Source organism: Lycium ferocissimum, chromosome 10, assembly GCF_029784015.1.
Source record: "Lycium ferocissimum isolate CSIRO_LF1 chromosome 10, AGI_CSIRO_Lferr_CH_V1, whole genome shotgun sequence".
Taxonomy (NCBI): domain Eukaryota; kingdom Viridiplantae; phylum Streptophyta; class Magnoliopsida; order Solanales; family Solanaceae; genus Lycium; species Lycium ferocissimum.
The window spans coordinates 38803877-38823279 of NC_081351.1; the positions used below are offsets into that span (position 1 = coordinate 38803877).

The 19403-nt window shown below is 34.2% G+C and overlaps 1 protein-coding gene across 4 annotated transcripts; it reads right to left on the reverse strand.

Annotated features, from left to right (window-relative positions):
* Positions 1–5275: 5275 nt before the first annotated feature.
* Positions 5276–14290, reverse strand: LOC132033779 (uncharacterized). 4 transcript variants are annotated; one of them, XM_059423860.1, is made up of 8 exons: positions 14083–14290; positions 11266–12441; positions 9866–10045; positions 9352–9447; positions 9093–9258; positions 8887–9019; positions 7039–8802; positions 5276–6926 (listed from the first exon to the last, which is right to left on the reverse strand). In XM_059423860.1, exons 2-8 carry the CDS (start codon positions 12317–12319, stop codon positions 6510–6512), a joined length of 3810 nt encoding a protein of 1269 aa, XP_059279843.1. In that variant the 5' UTR covers positions 12320–12441; positions 14083–14290; the 3' UTR covers positions 5276–6509. The 4 variants fall into 4 exon arrangements, with proteins under 4 accessions (XP_059279843.1, XP_059279841.1, XP_059279842.1 ...); XM_059423858.1 differs by having other exon boundaries at positions 11266–12778; XM_059423859.1 differs by having other exon boundaries at positions 9093–9255; positions 11266–12975.
* Between the last annotated feature and the right edge of the window lie 5113 nt (positions 14291–19403).

Below are 19403 nucleotides of genomic sequence, written 5' to 3' on the forward strand. Positions count from 1 at the left end.
TTTGAAAAAAAGCACCACTTTACTTTTCTCATAATCATCGGAGCTTTACACAACTAAGACAAAAGCTAGTTTCCTCAACCGGGTGAGTCAACCCAGCTATTGTGCCTCATTGTAAACAAGAAAAAACAAACAAATTGAATAATCTGATCAAAAGTCAACAAATTACTCTCCTCCATCTTCACAGTTCCTCAAAATTCCCACGATTATACGGAACTCAGTGATTTAAAACTTGAAATTGCAGACTTCCAGTATGCAGTGCAAACATCAACAATTGACACTTGTTTCTAGTACCCTCTTTCTGTTGAGTATAACATAATTCTAAGTCCAATTATCCAAACCATCAGACCAAATAGGTTCACTTACTATTTTAACCAACTGACTGCTAACAGTCAGATAGTAAATTCATATAGTTCAACTGATCATAGCAAATAAACAAATTTCCCTCATGCAACAAACCAATAAACAGGCTATAAACTCATCCAATAAAGCAAGAACAAAGTAAGAAACATAACAAACATAGTAGGTGCTCAAAAAATAACCAAGAAAATAAAAACCAATAATTCATTTTCAAAAAAGATAAAAACTCAAAAGAAGAATTAAGGAATTGTTACCTGGATATTAATGGTGTAGAAGATCTCCTAAATGATCAAGAACCAGGGAAACACAGAGTCAACTGAAAGAAGGTTAGTTTTTGGCAGAGATTAGATAACAGGTGAGATTTTACATAGTTTATAGTGATTAGACAAATATATATATATATATATATAATGGAATAATAGAGATGTAGGAATGGAGCATACCATGTGAGAAAATCTATATATGAGATACGACTACAAAAGGACCTGACGACAGGAGACAAAAGGTTAAAATCGTAATAAACCTGAAGCAGGTAAGGTAAGTTTGGTCAAAGTTACTGCTGTAAAATAACTTTTACTTTTGGTCCCTCAGGACTTTTGCTAGTCAAGAGTAAAGTCCGTCAAGTTGACCTTAGTGCTATTTTGGCACAGAACAGGAAAAAAAAAAAAAAAAAAAAAAAAAGAAGAATAGAAAATAATAATGAGAAACAAAAGTGTAACTTCAAGAAAATATTACATAAAAAGATTATCTTTGTTTGACTTGACACAAAGTTTAAGGAATAAATGAAGATTTTTGAAATGTGTGATTCAAAACAAGTCTTAAATATTTGTGTAGCTGTAAATCATCTTATAAAGTTAAGTTAATTCTAAATATAAAAAGGTGTCAATCTTTTTTAAACAGATTAAAAAGAAAAGGAAAATAACATTTTTGGGATGGAAGGAATAGCATGTAACCTGTAAAAAATAATGTATAAAATGTTTTAATAATTTTCTAGAAGATTTTGCGAAATTCAACGATTTTCTAGTGTTTTGATCCTTTCATGTAGAAAGTTCCTAAAATCCAATTTTGACGATGGAAAACATTCATCTTAAACTGATCACTTGACCCGTTTCTGACAAGAAAATGCCATTCGACCGAACAGCAAAAATTATTACTTATGTAATGTAAAACTATAAAAGCACAGCTCAAGAAGATTTAACTACTTTTTTTTAATTTCAATTGAGATTATAAATTACATTAAGGTTCTTTTAAGCTTTTTATCTCAAGTTTATGATTCTAATATATTAAAAAAAATGCCAATGAGGTTTTGTTAAAGTGGAACGGTTAAACTACCAAAGTTCAAGTTTTTGTTCTTGGTCTCCTTGAAAGTAGGGTAATTCCTTTGTTTTTACTTCTCCCATAATATGGATATATGTAATTGTCTTGTCATTTTACTCCTCTTGATATGGTGGGAATGGGATGACTCTGATTCTTTCATTATTAATCAAAGGTTTTGAATTTGAACTCGGAAATAATAAAATTTGTTTTAGAGTGTTTCCCGTTTAGTGGACCCTATGGTACGAAAATCTAAATTAATCAGTTAATTAAGTTCTGAATATCATATGGTTATCCCAACACTAGTATTTTTATATGTTCATCGTTCAACTCAAAAAATACATAAAATAACTCAATTAAACAGATTGAAGTTGTCATACTATTGTCAAATTTTCTGGAAATTGATTGAATCAACTGGGTGGCTAAGTTCTCCTCTTACCAACATAGAAAATTGAATACTTGGAGGACTTCAAGAGGTGTTAAAATAATAATGCGAATGACAGAGGCAAAGGCCCTGAGAGCAGAAGGACAAACAGAAGTGTTCGGATGAATGGAAACAAAAGAAAGAGTACGATATAAGTTTCCATGTTGTTATAATAATGTCAAAAAGTACAAGACATAACTTACAACATACTGGTCCATATTGACATGCCAACTCTCACATTATTGAGAGGGGGCTTCAAAATTTTAAATAGGCGTTTGACCATGAAAATTAAATACTACATTTTTTATTTTATTTGGAATTTTAAAGTTGGAGTTGTGTTTGGTTATAGTTTTTGCAAAGCATATTTAGTTTTTTGAATGTATTGAAAGTGAAAAAAAGTGGGGAAAAAAAGTGAAAATACGGTTTTAAGTGTTTTTCAAATTTCAATTACAAATTGTAATTGAAATTTTCAGTAATTCAAACGCTGATTTTCAAATAAAGTAAAAAAAGTTCTAAAAAAAAAAAAAGAGAAATTCTCATGGCCAAACAGGTTAAGTCAGTGAATTATATTGTATGAACAATATATATACTTTAAGTTTGTAGATTTAGTTGGCTCGCTCTATCATCAAAATTTATAATGAGGTGGTGAGTATCTTTTCATCTTTAATTGAAAATTTTAGTTTCGACCCCTAAGTATGGAATTGTCTTTAGTAAAAAGTGTTTTACCTTGTTAGACTTCCCAATATCAATCCCGGTTGGTCGACCCTCAAATTATGTACTGAGTAAAAAGTGTTTTATCTTGTTAGGCTTCCCATTATCAATCCAGGTTGGTCGACCCTCAAATTATGTACTGAACACTAAATGAAAACCAAAAAAAAGAAAAAACAATGAAAAAAATGAGGCTCATTCCATATTAGATTTGTCAGGGAAATTACATATGAAATCTTAAGAATAAGTGGTCTTGAACGTTGACCCCGCTCGCCTCATATGCAAACCGTCAAAGTCAAAAGTGTATCTATGTAGCAAAATTTATTAAACTTGAAATTTTATCTATAAGACATACGCGATTAAAATTCAAGACAGCTCATTTCAAAGCCATTCTAGTAAATCACTCAGATTTGGCATGCCCACCAACTTCAATCTTCATCTTCTTCCACCTTTTTCTTTTTGAAATTAAATTGGAAGAATATGCGACTCCCACCAAGATCCTTAATGCGAATTTGGATATTATTTTCTTTTAAAAATTAGACCGATCTATCTTTGAAGTTCAAGACTATATGGGGATATATTCGATTTATGTTGTGCACGACTACTCGCAATTTTATTCCTGCATGATTCGTAGGTTGACTTTTTTTTTTTTTTTTTAAAAAAAAAAAAAAGCTAAAAAGTCCTCTGGGCAATGAATGTCAACTCCTTTATTGTCTTTTTTGTGACATCAAAGTTATACTTTCTCCGTTCACTTTTATTTATTCATTATATTAAAAAGATATTTAATTTGTCACTTTTAGTATATCAAGAGAAAAAGCATGTTATATCTTTAACATTAATTACTTATTCCCTAAATTATTTTTCAAGATCTAAGATTAAACATCTATTAATGTGGGTATCAGGTAAATTACCCTATCAATTGTTGTTTGTTAAAGGATGTGGAAAGTCCAAACTGGATAAGTAAAAATGAATAGAGGGAGTAAAATTTATGTCATTTGAATTAACTTGGGGGTTAAAAAGTAGAAGTTAATCAAAATTTGGTAAAGGTTCGGTTCAAATACCTAAACTTTAGGGATTAAACTAGCAGTCACTAACCAAAATAAAGTACTTACAAATGAGTTTAGTGTAATTGAACCAACAATGCACCCAAGGACGTGAATTATTAGTCAATGAAGCTGAAATGGACCATGTGAAATTAGGGTTAAAACCAGAGTAAAGGCAAAAGGAGAAAAAAAAAAAAAACGATTAGGGAAATTTCTTCTTTGGTGATCAGAATTAGTTGATAGTTGTATTAATGAAAGATTAACATATAGCCACTAATTCAGTCAAAGAATCCCTAACTAATCCAAACACCAGCATTACAAAAACAAATAAGAAAGAAGTTGATCCAAAAATGCATGATGAATTAAATCCATGCTTAAAACGTGTATATTAATAACAATTTAGTCATGTTGGCGTGTCTAGAAAGTTCTAACCAAGCAATGTTTAAAAACACAATGGTTTCGATCATGACACCTTCAAGGTAAGATAACCTATAACTCCTTTGAAGTAATTATAACTTTATAAGAGATTAACGTTCAATACGCTTCACGTCGTGTTGTCAGTCATATACATTAAAAGAGAATTTTCTTTTAAGTATATGTGATATAATAAGTTTAAGAATGTATTTGTATTTTATGATTAAGAATTTGTCAATTTGATTATGTCCTCCTCTCGCACGCGTGCGTAAACACGTATGTATAATGTCTAGATATTTAAATAATTATTTTATTTAAATTTTTTTTCCTACATACTTTCGATTACTTTAAATCTTATTTAAAATATATTGATAAAATCAATCTATGTTGATAAAAATGAAAAAGATGTGAAGTTTATGCCTTTCACCTTGAAGCTATCATATTGTGGTAAAATATTACTGAGCTAACCACAATATTAAGAAATCCTAATTTCAATCTAACGTTTGGTGACATATTCATTTCTACAGGTATCGGCAATAACGTTTGGTAACTAAAAGGTGGCTCTGCCCTTAGATATTGATTTTGACATATTCTAGAAAGTATATCTAAATGTGTAAGGATTTAAGCCTTGATGGTTTTAAAACTAGACACAAAATAGCTATAACACAAATATAAACACGATAATTTGCCAACTAATTCATTAAAGAATAAATTCAAACATACACGTCTCTTTTTGTTTTTAAAAGAGCCTAAAAATCGTTTTAAAGCCAAATCCAAGTGGGGCCTAAGAGAAATGTATTTATGTGTCCTCATTTGAACACCTAGCAGTCAAATATAGAGTCGTGTCATTCTCAAATCTGCGCAATTCATCTCCTTTTGAGCACTTAACACCCTTATATATACAAATAACAACACACAATTCAATAGTTGGGGACCTTAGGTGGGGTGTGTGTTGGGGTGGGGCGTGGGGGTGGGGGTAGGGGTGGGCGGTTGTTCATACTTCATACAATAGCACTACGCGCAATTTGCAAAGAATGCACATCCATTATCAAGACGTCGTTCCAAGGTACAAACAATACAAAAATAAATTGACCAAACAATACAAAGATAAATTGAGCATGGAAAAGAACATAGCTAAAAGACGAAAGATGAACTTGAAGATATCTTTTGAGAAGGATAACACAAAGAAATTTTCTGCAACATCCCTACGTATTCTAGACAACCTAATAAAATAAAAAGAATTATGTTCTTCATAAGAATATGTACAGAACTAGCCGGTATCTTCCAAGTGCCTCCATATCAACATTTGCATCCAAATAACTGTACTCTTGTCAGTCTATATGGCAGTCCTGACTTGTTCGTCAGCTCGTAATGGTTCCGGATATCAGACTTGCCATCCGAGCAGAGTTCCAAGTTCAGCCTCGAAACAATTTCCCCACATGGCCAGCCCAGTCCTCTTTCTATCCCGGGCTTCTTTCATGGACTAGTAGTCTTCTTCAAATTCAGGATATCAAACGAGGCAGTAAAGCCAGTATCAGACAAACTAGCTCCAACATCTCCAGGGTTAGTCTCGGTGGTAAAAATCATCAACAGAGAAGCAATCATAAAGAGTTCCCGTTTTCCAGCCACAGATGGCTGTATATTCAAGATCATTTAGCTTTTCTTCTCAATCTCAACGGAAGCAAAGCATATGCATTAGAGCTGCCGAATACCTGATGTTAAGCTGGCTACGTGCTCTGTTTGGAAAAGGCTCAAACAAGTGAAAATGTTGTACATATCAAGAACTTCAAGTCATCATACGTTTCAAGTATTTACCTTTATAATCTGTCAGCAACAGAACTTGTGGCACGACCGAGAGCTCCCATGCTTAAAATCCCATCAACTCGTTAAATACTCCACCATAATCATCCAGGATCTCTTCCTTTCTAACATACCCTCCCATTCTCTTCATTGACAAGAATTCTTTTTGCCAAACCGTATATTCTGCACATGAAACCAGCTTGACCAGCTTTGTTATCGACCATTGTCCAAGACAGGAGCAAGTCTTTAGGAACAAAAATGTTTCCTTAATGCCATATAGCCTCTTCCATTCTCGCACCACCAAGAAGTCCTTTCAACCAAACCATGTTGCACATGAAATCAGCATGCGTGTATGTCATCAACCAATCTCCTAGCCAGGAGCAAGCCATAACATCAGTAACAAAAAAGGTGGGTCCCAGTGATTTATGGCACATATTAACGGACATCAACTACAGGTCTCTTCTCCCAATTCCAGCTGTATTTTGCCTTCTCTGTACGCCATGTTGCCAGGCATCTCTAGATCTATCAGCAGATTGATCAAAATCATCCAATGAATTCTCTAGCGGTGGCTTAGGAGGCCTATAACTTCCATTCCTTACATGTAATGCATTTGGCTTTTCATCATCTTCTGAAGGTGTTCCTGACCTGGACTCCATGTGTGTATCGTATATTCGGTGTCGTAACCCAGATCTCAAACCTCGATTATTAGACATCTTGGTCGGTGGAGGTGCATGAGAACCTGCCTTGGGAAGCTGGAAGTCCTTAGGTAAAGTATCCATGTCCATGTAACATTTTCTGGTTTTGGCATCGGCAATCAATGCAGCCCAATCTTCTGATTGCACCAGAGAATTGGCATTTCCCATTACCTGTTAAGAGAACATTATAGAGTAAAGTTACTATTGACTCGTATATTGCTGCTTGGACGAGTAGATTATGGATATAACATTATGAACATAAACGGAGACCGAAGTAACATACCCAAAGAGCTCGTCTTGCACGAGTAAGAGCAACGTTCATTCGCCGTATATCTGCAACAAACCCAACCCCATGGCCTGAGGCACGCACACATGACATTATAATAACATCACGCTCTTGACCCTGGAAAGCATCCACAGTATTTATGTAAATGTCTTTTCCTTCTTCAGAATTTAAAACATCCCCGAACTCCCTCTGAAGGCATTTAAGTTGCAGCTTGTACGGAGTGATTATACCTACAGTAACTTTCCCAACACCAAGAGATTTACAAGTTTTTTGAAGATGCTCATACAAACGAAGACAGAACTGTGCTTCATGCGTATTCTGATATGAAGCGGATCCACCTCTATGTGATTCCCGACCATGTGTAATGTCATAAAAGATGTAAGGCTTCAGTAAAGGATCCTTGTAATAAACTTCGTCAGGCAGATTCACAACACTATCACTATCACTAAGGCGACCTTGATAAAAGTACCTAGAAGGAAAATCCCTAATTTGAGGGTGCATCCTGTACTGCACTGATAACAACATAGTTGGGCAGCCTGCTTGCTGAAACCTCTCAAAGAGGCTTCTACTGTACATCAAAGTTCCAGCTGCTTTGCTGATAACCGTAGCAGGAAGCTGCTGGGGATCCCCAACAAGAACGCATCGCGCTGCACCGAGAGAAAGAGGAGGAAGCACTCCTACTTCACTGGCTTGGGCTGCTTCATCAATGACTACCATGTCAAAACCATGGGTAAGACGAGAGAACAATTTCCTCCCACTACTTGAGACAGTTGTGAAAACGATTTCAGCTTCATTGGCAAAACTAGCCTCCAGACTAGCACGAGCTTCCTCCATGTTGAAATTGTTACCACCACGGAACCTACTCTCCAAAATCAGAAGGCGGGACATCTCCACCAGTATTTTATCTCTATTCTCAACAACTGCCGCAAGATTCTGCAAGAGAGTATCTCGATTCTGGTCCCTAGCCATAAGAACATCAGGGTCAACTCCGACAGATCCTTGTGAACGACCAGCAGCTGCAGCAACTGTAAGTTCTCTTTGAAGGCCAGCTATCTGCTGAGACAACTGAGCTTCACGAGCTCTCAACTGGTGCATCCACCCATAAACTTCATCACGACTCTTCATTAAAAGCTGCTCAGTTCTCCGCTCTACAGAAACTGCTTGGGCGGCACGCGTTTGGGAATCTACCCCAACTCGTGCAACATCAGGCCGATAAACTTTCATCTCGCCGTCAATGAATCCACGATCAAGAACACGCGAAAGAAGCTCATCAGTTGCAGCATTTGAAGGAGCACAGACGAGCATTCTAGGTTTTGGGCACAGCTTTGGGAGGGTTCTGAAGAGATTCTGATCCATGCTTAGCAGGACTTCATCGATGGATCCAGTAGCAACATTATCTGAGTTACTCTCGTTATTTTGCTTATAGCTTTCAGGAGCAAGTTTCTTGAGCAATGCTGTGTAATAGTGCTGATACTGAACAAGATGGATGACATTCAGCATTCCCCACACTGTGTGCGTCTTACCTGTACCAGGTGGCCCTTGAACTAGAGTAAAAGGCCATGGATCTTGCCTCTTTGTCATACCATTAGTTCCAGCAGCTGTATGCGTTGCAGCCCATTGGATTGCTCCTAGCTGCGGTCCATTAAAGGTCCTGTGCAAGTGGTCAGTAAAGTTTGGCGTAAAGCAGTCAGGCATTGCAGGTGTCTGCTCTTCGTATTTAGGGAAGTGCTCTGGACTTGGCTGAAGAATTGCATTTTGCATCTACACATAAGAGCATAATTCTTTATTGAAACTGATAACAGGCAGAGAAAACATTTCTAGGGAAGAGCTAGGTTAAGATATAACCTGCAGATTAAGACGCCGAAATGCATGTAAAGCAACATATTCTCGTTGGGTCGTTGCTAGAGAACCCAGAACAGTCAGAAACCAGATGCCTCTTGGTTGTAGTTTCCACAATATGTGATCACTAACATTATTGCTGAAAGAACAAATACCAAGACATTAGCTCACCAGTCACAGAAGGCGGAAGCAATTAAAAGTCAATCACTGACCTGTTGGCGTCATACGAATCTCCAACATAGAAGTGCAGGATGGCGCCGGTAGGATCTCGAGTATCAATAGGTATGTGTCGCCTCACAGTACCAGCCACACGACCACTGATTTCGGGCTCATCATCATCCCCGAGTGTTGAGGTGCCACTTCTCCGTGATCGGACTGCTGAATTGGTACGAAGTTTAGAAATTTCACTAAAATTAAGAAGAAACCTAGGAATTTGAAATACACACCAAGAAAAAGTCACATAATATCAACCTGATCCAGGACGTGGAGTGGATAGAACTGCTACATCTCCCTCTTTGAATAACCACTTCCAATCACAATCTGGAATGAGGATTACATCATACCATCCTGTGCAGAAGAAATGCAGTGCTGATTAGAAAGGGAGGAAAATAAATTCAACAAGGCCAACCATAACTTCCCGACTCTAAAGTTCTGTCTTTAATGTGTGTGTGTTTTTCTTTCTTTCAGAGTCCAGCCGTTCTAAAGTAAGCTATATATACGGACCACCCAAACACTTCTGCTATCCTTGGTACAGTTAAATCTTGTCATGCTTGATACTCAAAAACTAGGAAATTGAAAACATAATCCTGTAGAGCAGCTCAAAGTGGAGACACGACATTAATTGTCCGACCTCCTTTGTCCCACTGAGTGATGAGGGAGTTGAATAGCTTCCCAAATATGTATTTGGAGTAAACAGAGTTGGTCCTCATATCCAAGTCGAAGGATAAAATAAAATAAATATATAAAGAAAGTTGCCACAATATACCTCTTTCTCGCCGTTCAATGTTTTTAATATGGACCTTCACATGGGTTCCTGTGTCAGCCATCTCCTCCCAAGAACTGTACAACTGTGCCCGGCATTCCTCAAAGAGCAAGGGTTCAAACACCTTAACATACTCTTCCGCAGATTCAAACTGACCAGGTACACACTGAAGCTCTGCTTCATCTACATGAAGAGAAGTTCATCCCTTAATAATACACCATACGATGGCACTTCATGCACCACACCACTTTTTGACATAAGGAAGGCAAATTAAAAAAAAAAAAAAAAACTTATGAGGCTCAAGGAGCTGTACAATGCGACTCGCTGCTAAACATGCCTAAAGGTGCTTCAGAGGAGCAATTCAGAGCACCATTAAATAATAAAGCTAGCTAACACAAAAATGTATTCAGAACTTTATCTTGATACATATGAACAGATTAGTCATGGATATCATGAAAAAATACACTATTAATCATATAGCCAACTTTGAGATGACACAAAAATTCTTCCATCCCACAAGCTACCCTGATGATTGAGGTGCCCACCAGATGAAGCTGGAGGATCCCCTTTGCTATGCATGGGCCTGAGTAATATAAACACCGCCACTTAATAAACTAAAACATTAAATCCTGGCTCACCAAGCATTCCATAGAACAGGACACTAAATATAGGCCACTGAAACAACCTAGAAGAAAGTGGCAGTATAAAACATTTATATTTAGTACACTTGCACCATCATAAAGAAACTGACAGATCATACAAGAAAGAGCGATGTGACAATGTTCAGTTGATAAAAGGGTACCAGTTTATAGCATTCCAATGAAAATAAAAGAAAATTCTATGATCCAGACACTCGAAAAATGAAAAAAACAACAGAAAAGAAGTTTAAAGGGATAAACTGATCTAATGACCACTTCAGTACAGTGCCCAGTTGGAAGAACACATACTTGCTTCTTTTGAATAAAACCTAAAGCAAAGATGGATTCCATACTATCTTGTCACAATCATTATTATAGAGCACAAGAAAAAGTGAGGGATTTGCGCACCACTCATTCTAACAATATTCTAGGAAAATGCAAAAATTGATCATTAACCTCTAACAGGAGTAACTAAAGAAATATAAGAAAAGATAAATGCCCATCTCCCGTCACATACCTTACTAGGATCAGTAAGATCAATGCTCTCTATTAAAACTCAAATTGGAGCCTTATCCAATTAGAAAGCTGGGTACACCCCAAACATAGAATCAACAGGGAAAGGTTTACGCGCTATGTCACATAGCTTAAAAAGCACAGAACAGAATAAAAAGTTCGAGACAGATGACTAACGAGCAATATTATCAACAAAAGTAACGGTAATAACCACAATGATGAGAATAATAATCAAGTGGAACACAAAAGTACCTGGATGTTGCCAAAACTTCTCGTTTGTCACCTCACGAATAAGGCGTTCTACAGATGTATCTTGACACAGGCTACTTACTATAGGTTGCTTCTTGGATGGAGGTTTTTTGGCACCCAATTTTGGATCCATGGAATTTTGACCGGTCGGAGCAGGCTTCCTACCAGGAAACTGTGAATTTCTGCTTTGTCTCTGATCTGTGGGATGTTTCCAAGAACTCTGTCTAGGCATAAGTGGTGCTTGAGCCTCAGACGTGAGGTCAGTAGAACTATTCATCCGTCTTGGCCGACCTAGAGGTGCTAGGTTCACATCAGCACTGGATTCAGATTTAGAATCATTAGATTCCATTGGCAAATTTCCTTCATTAGTTGAATCAATTTGTCTAATATCTTTGACAAGTTGCAGACTCTGCTTTTCCCCATTCTTTTCAGGTGGAGGAACGTTACGAGGCTCTTTCACAATACGAGTTGTAACAGGTGGTGGAAAATTTTGCCGCCTAGTAGTACTCTTTTGGGAACCTGCCTGCTTAACGTCTTCCAAATCAAGAAACATGGTCTGCCTACTGCGCTTCTTTCCCAGCATTGCTTCCTTCTGATGGTCAATCTTAGGGCGCTTACCAAAATTGTTAGCGCACTTTAATGCATGGCTCGCCTCAGCACCTCTAATCTCTCTATGCTTTGGCACCTGCCCAGAATCCTCCTGACTATCCATGGTGATATCAGCTTTACTACTGGTTTCAGAAATTCTGCCACTATTACTTTTCCTGTCATTTGTATCTCGATCTAATTCTAAAGAGGAAATAATGTAATTTTCACCATTCCGCTTCTCATTATCCTGAGAAGCATTATCAACAGAGCCAACTTTATCACTACTGTTCACCGGCTCAACTGCTGATTTCTCCTCCGGAGCTTTATCAAAATCAGTATTCGACTTATCATTGAAGCCAATATTTTTATATACATCTGTTGAACCCTCTGCATCAGACCATTCACCTTCTTCCTTTTCAGCCACTTGCATATCAAGAGAGTTTAGATCTGGCTGGAGCAAAGCCTTCATTGTATGTTCCTGACTTGACTTAGATAATAAAGCACCACCCGAAGTTGAGGGCCCAGCACTCTTCTGTTCCTCAGGAGCTCTAGATGCCTCTGCACCTTTTGACCGAACAAAGGGCTGAAAACCTGAAACGGAAGAGGCATGGGAAAATGCATGATTGTTTACTATCCCGGGCGGATCAACAGAGGATGCCAAAAGCTCAGAAGTGTTGGTAATAGAAGAGGGAACTGCTCGCTTAGGCTGGAAACAGAGGACACCATTGTTATCCTGGTCATCCTCAGCAGGGGGTTCATTAAGATCAAACAACAACCTTCCTTTAGAACCCATCTCAAATATAATTGCATATACGCGGAATAAAAAGGACCTTATACCACCACCTTTCACTAATATTTGACTCTCGCACAGCTATTGACAAATATTCTAACCTCTTTATTGCCCAAAGAGCATTAAAAGCAAGAAAGACTGCAATTGGGGGGAAGCAACAAACTTGATTAAAGGACAAAAGTCAGAGCATCAAAAACAAAGGTTCGTATTCCACTCTACAACATAAAATTTACATCATCTATTTGGAATACTAAAAACAAGTGAATTGCTTTAGTAGCAGTCAGCACTCACAGCTACAGCTGCAATATCTTAAAACAGGAACGTATAGTTATAGCCTGCATGATCAAATTAATATCTTAATCAGCAATTCCTCTTTCAGCAGAAAATAGCAAAACCAAAAGAAAAAGAACAGACATAAGCTAAGGTTGGGGAGTTAAATTCTTAAATCTTAACGGCTGTTACAGTATCACAAAGATTAACTGTGTCATAATCAAATCAAACAATTAAGAAAAAGCAAAAGAGACTGAAAATTCACTAACAAGTTCAAACCCTAAAAATATGTGCAAGTTCAACTCCTATGCAACAACAACAATAACATAGTGTAATCCCACAAGTGGGGTCTGGGGAGGGTAGTATGTACGCAGACCATACCCCTGCCTATGCAACACCATGCTAGCAATTACACATGAGCCTCAACAACCAAATACAACGAAAAGCAATTAAAGCGCCAAAAGGATCGGAAAATGGGCAACAAGATTAATTAGATTGCACAAATTCCAAATAAAGTATCAATTTTTTTCAAGATTCATGCCTATATTACACATGTGATTGTTTCAATCAGTAGATGGTCTATATCCAAATGCATAAAAAATCTGTAAATTAACATTCTTTCATAGCATTACAAGAGATCTATGGCTTAACAGATAATTAATATATATATATATATAACAAACCCTATTCTCAAATCTTTCACCTCTATTAATCTACCAGTACAAACTCATCAAAAATAGCTCCAATAACACATAAACAGTCCATATTTCCACAGTAAAATATACAGTAAGTAATGCATAAAAAACAAATCCAATCAATGTGACAAAACTACACTCAGTACACAAGAATAAATAATACAACTAACAACTAATTACCTAACTAAATCACCCCTAAACAACCTTTAAGATTTGTACCAGATTCAATTTTTACCAATTAGGGTTTCCATAACCAATCAAGAAAACAAATTAATATTACCCCATTTAGTCAATTTACAATACCCAAATTCATATGTGTTCATTCACCCCAGATCAAACCCAATTTAGTCTCTTTTTTTGGATCTATTTTTCTACAATTTCATTCGATCTATTATTAATATTAGTATTATTACTGTATTATTATTTATTAATTAAATTGTGTGGAGAGATAGAGAGAGAGAAAAGAGGGAAAAGTACCTCCAAAGAGCACCACGAAATCTAGACAGAGTCAAAGAGAGAGAAAAAAAAAATATTAATAAAAATTGTTAAATAAACAATTTTTAAATAGGATAATAATAAATTTTTCTCTTATATTTTTGCTATAGTTGGTGTGTTTTTGTTTTTGTATGTATAGAAACAGAGTTTTTTTTTTGTGTTTTAGAGAGAGAAAGGAGAGAAAACGAATGCAAGTGAAAAGAAGAGTGTAGGGAGAGCCCTATTTATAGGAAAATAACAAGGCCCATTGTGGGCCCGATCCGAGATAACGGCCGATCACCGTTTATTTTAAATTTCCGGCATATACTTAATCTGACGGCGTCAGTCACTATTTTTTTGTTTTTTTAAATTAAATCAAATACTTCTTTGTTTATGTTTTAATAAGAAATATAATATAATAATGATTTTGGTGTATGTATTTAGCCCTTGAGGTTGTGTTTATTTACATAGTGAAGATGACAGGAAAACCAGTTTGGCCGGTGGAGCTTTGGGGTAAGAGTTGGAGGGTAAATATGACATTTTATATAGTGCTTCGCGTGATTATCTGTCTAGATCCGTTTAACAGGCCTACATGGAAACGAGACTTGTGTTAAAAATAAATAATAAATATATATATATATATATATATATATATATATATATATATTTTTGGTATGTTTTATTAACTAGACTAATAGAAAAACGTTTTGAAATTAAGATTAAGAATTGGACAACAACAACAACATAAGATGGTCATTTTTTACCCCCATGTTTTATTAACTAGACTAATAGAAAAAAATCAAAACAATTTCCAAGATGAAAATAACGAAAGTAAGATTATAAAAACAGGTACAAGAATTGGCAAAATTTATGAAAAAAAAGTATAATATTGTTGGATTATTTTGGAAAAATTATAATGGTGGTTTGGTGGGGTGAGAAAAAGCTCGTTTGTGATTATCTTATTTGTCACTCTCCAAAATATCAGTTACATATTGATGGAGTTACTATAATATTATTTTGTTTTAATTGTATGCACTATAACAGCAACAACAACAACGTACCTAGTGAAATCCCACAATTGTATGCGCTATAGTATAAAATTTATTAATTTTGTGCAATTTGATTTGCTCTAACTTAATATAAAGATTTTCTTTTCTTATTTGCTACAAATGTTTATATGCAATTTCGCTTTAGATCGCATGATTATGTAAATATGTTTCATATACACCATGCACAAAAATCCTAATGTTACCCTAAGTGTTTAATAGCTAAATAATATAAATTAGTCACGTTAATCTATTTTCATATTGTAAATGAGCAAAAGGGAATCCTAAATGATTATTATTTAAATGACATAACATGTTAGGTTAATCTGTTTTCATACATGAACTTGTACGAAATCTTGGCTTCAAGAAAATTTCATGTGTCTTGTGTGTAATATATATCTTGTTCGATAACTTAATATGATAAAAAGAATTGTTGCCCTAGTATAAAAAATTACCATTGGAAATATTTGCCATAGTATTAAAGCATTATCTTTTAGCAAATTTTCTAAATTGCTTAATGAAAACAACTTAAATAAATTTAAGAACTTTTTTAGTTCTTGATATATTCTTAGTTAGATTAATAAATCAAAAAGTTTGCCAGAGAAGATACGTAAGATCTCTAAGAAACAAAATCTATAAAAAAAATTAGGAAAATATTGTTTGACTATATTGGAAAATTTATGATGTAATAATCTGATTGGGTGAGAAAAAAACTTAAATCTAACTATCATACTTGTCACCCACCCAAATATCAATACACCATGTTGATGGAGTATATAATATTACTATTATGTTTCAATTCTATGCACTAATGGTATAAAATTTCATACATTTTGTGTAATTTAATTTGCTCTAACGTATTATAAAGTCTTTCTTATCTTATCTGGTTATAAATGTTTGTATGTAATTTCATTTTAGATGATAATATTGTTTAAATAAATTTCATATTGTCTGCCTGTAAAAAGAGAATCCTAATATCAACCTAAATGTTTGATATCTAAATGATGTAGCAAGTCACGTTAATCTCTTTTCATATTGTAATTAAACGCGCAAAAAGGATCCTAATTTTAACCTAAGTGATTAATATCTAAATGACATAAACAAGTTATGTCTGTTTTCATAAATGAAGTTATATGTAATCTTAACTTCAAAAAGATTTAGCGTGTCTCATACGTAATCCATATCTTTATTATTATTATTTTTTGAAAATCTATATCTTGTTCGATAATTTAAACCCTGATATAGAAAGTTGTGGCACTCGCATAAATTATCATTCAAAATATTCACTTTTTGATATTGACTCGCATAAATTATCATTCAAAATATTCACCTTTTGTCAGTAAAGCATCATCTTTTAGCATTTTATTTCTGGATAACTCAATGAAAAAAATAAAATAATTAATATAAGAATTTTTATTTCATTCTTTGGTATGTTCTTAGCTAGGTTAATTAAAGAAAAAGCTTTCCAGAAGAAATATATAAGATCTTTAAGATTTATAAAATCTATGGGAAATTAGGATAATATTATTGGAATACCAAAATTACTTCATTTGTTATTAGAATTTTAGGATAATTTTCAAATGGGATGTTGTAAATTAAATTTACGATATAAAAACAAGATTTACTTACTAAAAAGGATTCTAGTCATGGCCCATGACTACTTTGGTAGTGTCGTCATTGTTCACGTTTTATTAAAGACGGTAAAATTCTTCCACATCATGAACAAGTAAGACTAGCTATAATTTCAAGTGTCGCAAGTAGTGAAAGAGTGCATCATGTTCGGTCTTGCAAAAAAGAAAAAAAAAAATCCCTTGTTTTATATGAAGCTTTATTTTACTTACAATATTTTTTTTATTTTTTTTCTTCCTTCAACAACAACAGTTTTAGAAGGGTAACACAGGAATAAGATATTATTACTTTTTTGAAAAAATGCTTTGAAGATAGTTCAAGTAAACGAAAGTAAACAAAGGCAACTAAACTAAGCTATTGGGCAAGAATATTGAAGAAGCTAACATACATTGAAATGAATATCAATACGTCAGAGGGGAAATTTTTTGATAGAATTGGTAACTTACACAAGTATATTTAGACCATGCGCGGACTGAAGTTGCAACCACTAGGATTTTAAATTTATTTTTGTTATTCAATTTTTTAAGAAATACTGCCATAGTATATTACGGAAAACCGTCTTAATATAAAAGATATTCAACTCACCATTTGGTATGTTACAAACAGTACTTCTTTCCTTATGACACATGTGGAATAATGGAAACACGGCATATTTGAAATAACAGGAAGAAAATACTTTTAAAGATTAAAATAAACTTATATTAAGTGAAACCTTCGGATATCGATCCTTACAAATTAAATGTGGATGGTGCATGTAAAAGGAACCTGAGAAGGAGAGGAATAGTAGGAGTTAAAAGAGATCACAACATATCCTAAATTAAGAATTTACAATAGTGACCCAATAGAGAACTTATAATTACATATATTACCAAAATACTATCAGTAAAAATATGCATTCAGTTGGCAATATCAAGTAATCTCCTTCACATTCAAGTAGAGACGATTGTAGAAATTATATCCATGTTTGCTAATAATAATAACCATCGTTTCGATATTATTGATGATTGCACAGTGTCATTAATGTATTAGACAGTGAGTCCGAGAATGAAGAATATCTATAGAAAAGAAAATAGAGTGGCGGACTGCCCTTGCTAAGTTTGGATGGAATGTTGATATTTTTTGAAAATTTAGTGCTTTAATATGGTGTACAACATAGTTATGTAATTTCCTCTTTTGAATATGATCAATTGCCTAGTGACCTTGTATTCGAGATAAATCATAGTAGTATATAATAATCCCCAGTTTAAAATTTTTTAATTACTTTAAAAAAAAAAAAAAAAAAAAAAAAATCTAACTTACAAGTTGTGGTTTCTTCATTTGAGGGAGAAAGTATTGTATAACGTAACAACATAATAAATATACCAGTAAACTTGCTAGTATTTAAATGATCTCTATTCATCTATGATTCCTCTTGTCAAGATTGAATGTTCCAGAGAAAATTTCCCAAGGAGCAATCCAGTTATTTTATCAAGGAAACTATGTCACTTTGGCAATGATAAACATATAGAAAGTACTATTATTTATAATATTATTGATTGGACTTTTTTGTACGTGATCTAAAGATAATAATGACACGTCCACAAAATTAAGACATTTCTCTTCTTTTAAACTATGTCACTTTGGCAATGATAAACATATAGAAAGTACTATTATTTATAATATTATAGTCACAGAAAAGTATGCTGGTGAATATTTCACTTTATACAGTTGAAAACCTCACAATCAAACAATCAGATTTAGCTTTCAAATTATATATATGAATATATGAATGACATTTATTCCCTAACATTATAGCAGGCTACTGTTGGATAATAAGATAAATTCTTGTATGGATATAGTATTAAGCTAAGTGTATCTAGACATAATCTTTTGATTTACGTATCTAATAACTAACAAGCTTAACTTTTATAACTTACTGTATAAATAATTTTTAACTATCAGGTTACTCAAAAGCCGATTATTGGGAAACAATATGGATTTATACCCCACAAATGACCTATTACAATTAGTAAAACTACGCCAAGAACGTAAAAATCTTATCAAATGTTAGTGTAAAAGTTAAATACATAGCCAAAAAGTCGGATTATATTGAACATAACCAGGAGTGAGTTTTGACTATAAGTTCGCTCAAAATACTTGCCCAAGATGTGTATAGATTCTTTTTGTATTTGAAATCAAAGCTATTTCTTGATAGCTACTCTTTCAAAAACAAATAATAGTAGTAATAGTAGAAAGAATAATTGGTGAGAACCAAAATATTCGTTTATATATCCTTTTCTAAAGCCCAAAGAAACATAAGCTTATTGCCTTGCAAATAACCTGACTCAATTCTTGCTGCATTTTATTATGTTTATTTGTCATAGAAGCCACAAAGCATGTATGGGTAATTTGGTACATCGTCAAATAATACATAAAAAATTATAGTGGTTGAAATTCTTCAGAATCTTCTCCATAAGCATTAGTTTTTAATTAAAAAGAATCAAAGTCTACAATTCGAGAAAAAAAGCGTTTGACTTTTTCATTTTCTTGCAATTTACCCTTAGAAACAGGTGTTTAATTGTTTCCATAAATTTAATTATTTTTTATTGCAATGCAACTATACTCTCTGCTTATAATGAGAAGATAAATAGTACATTAATCTTAAATGGA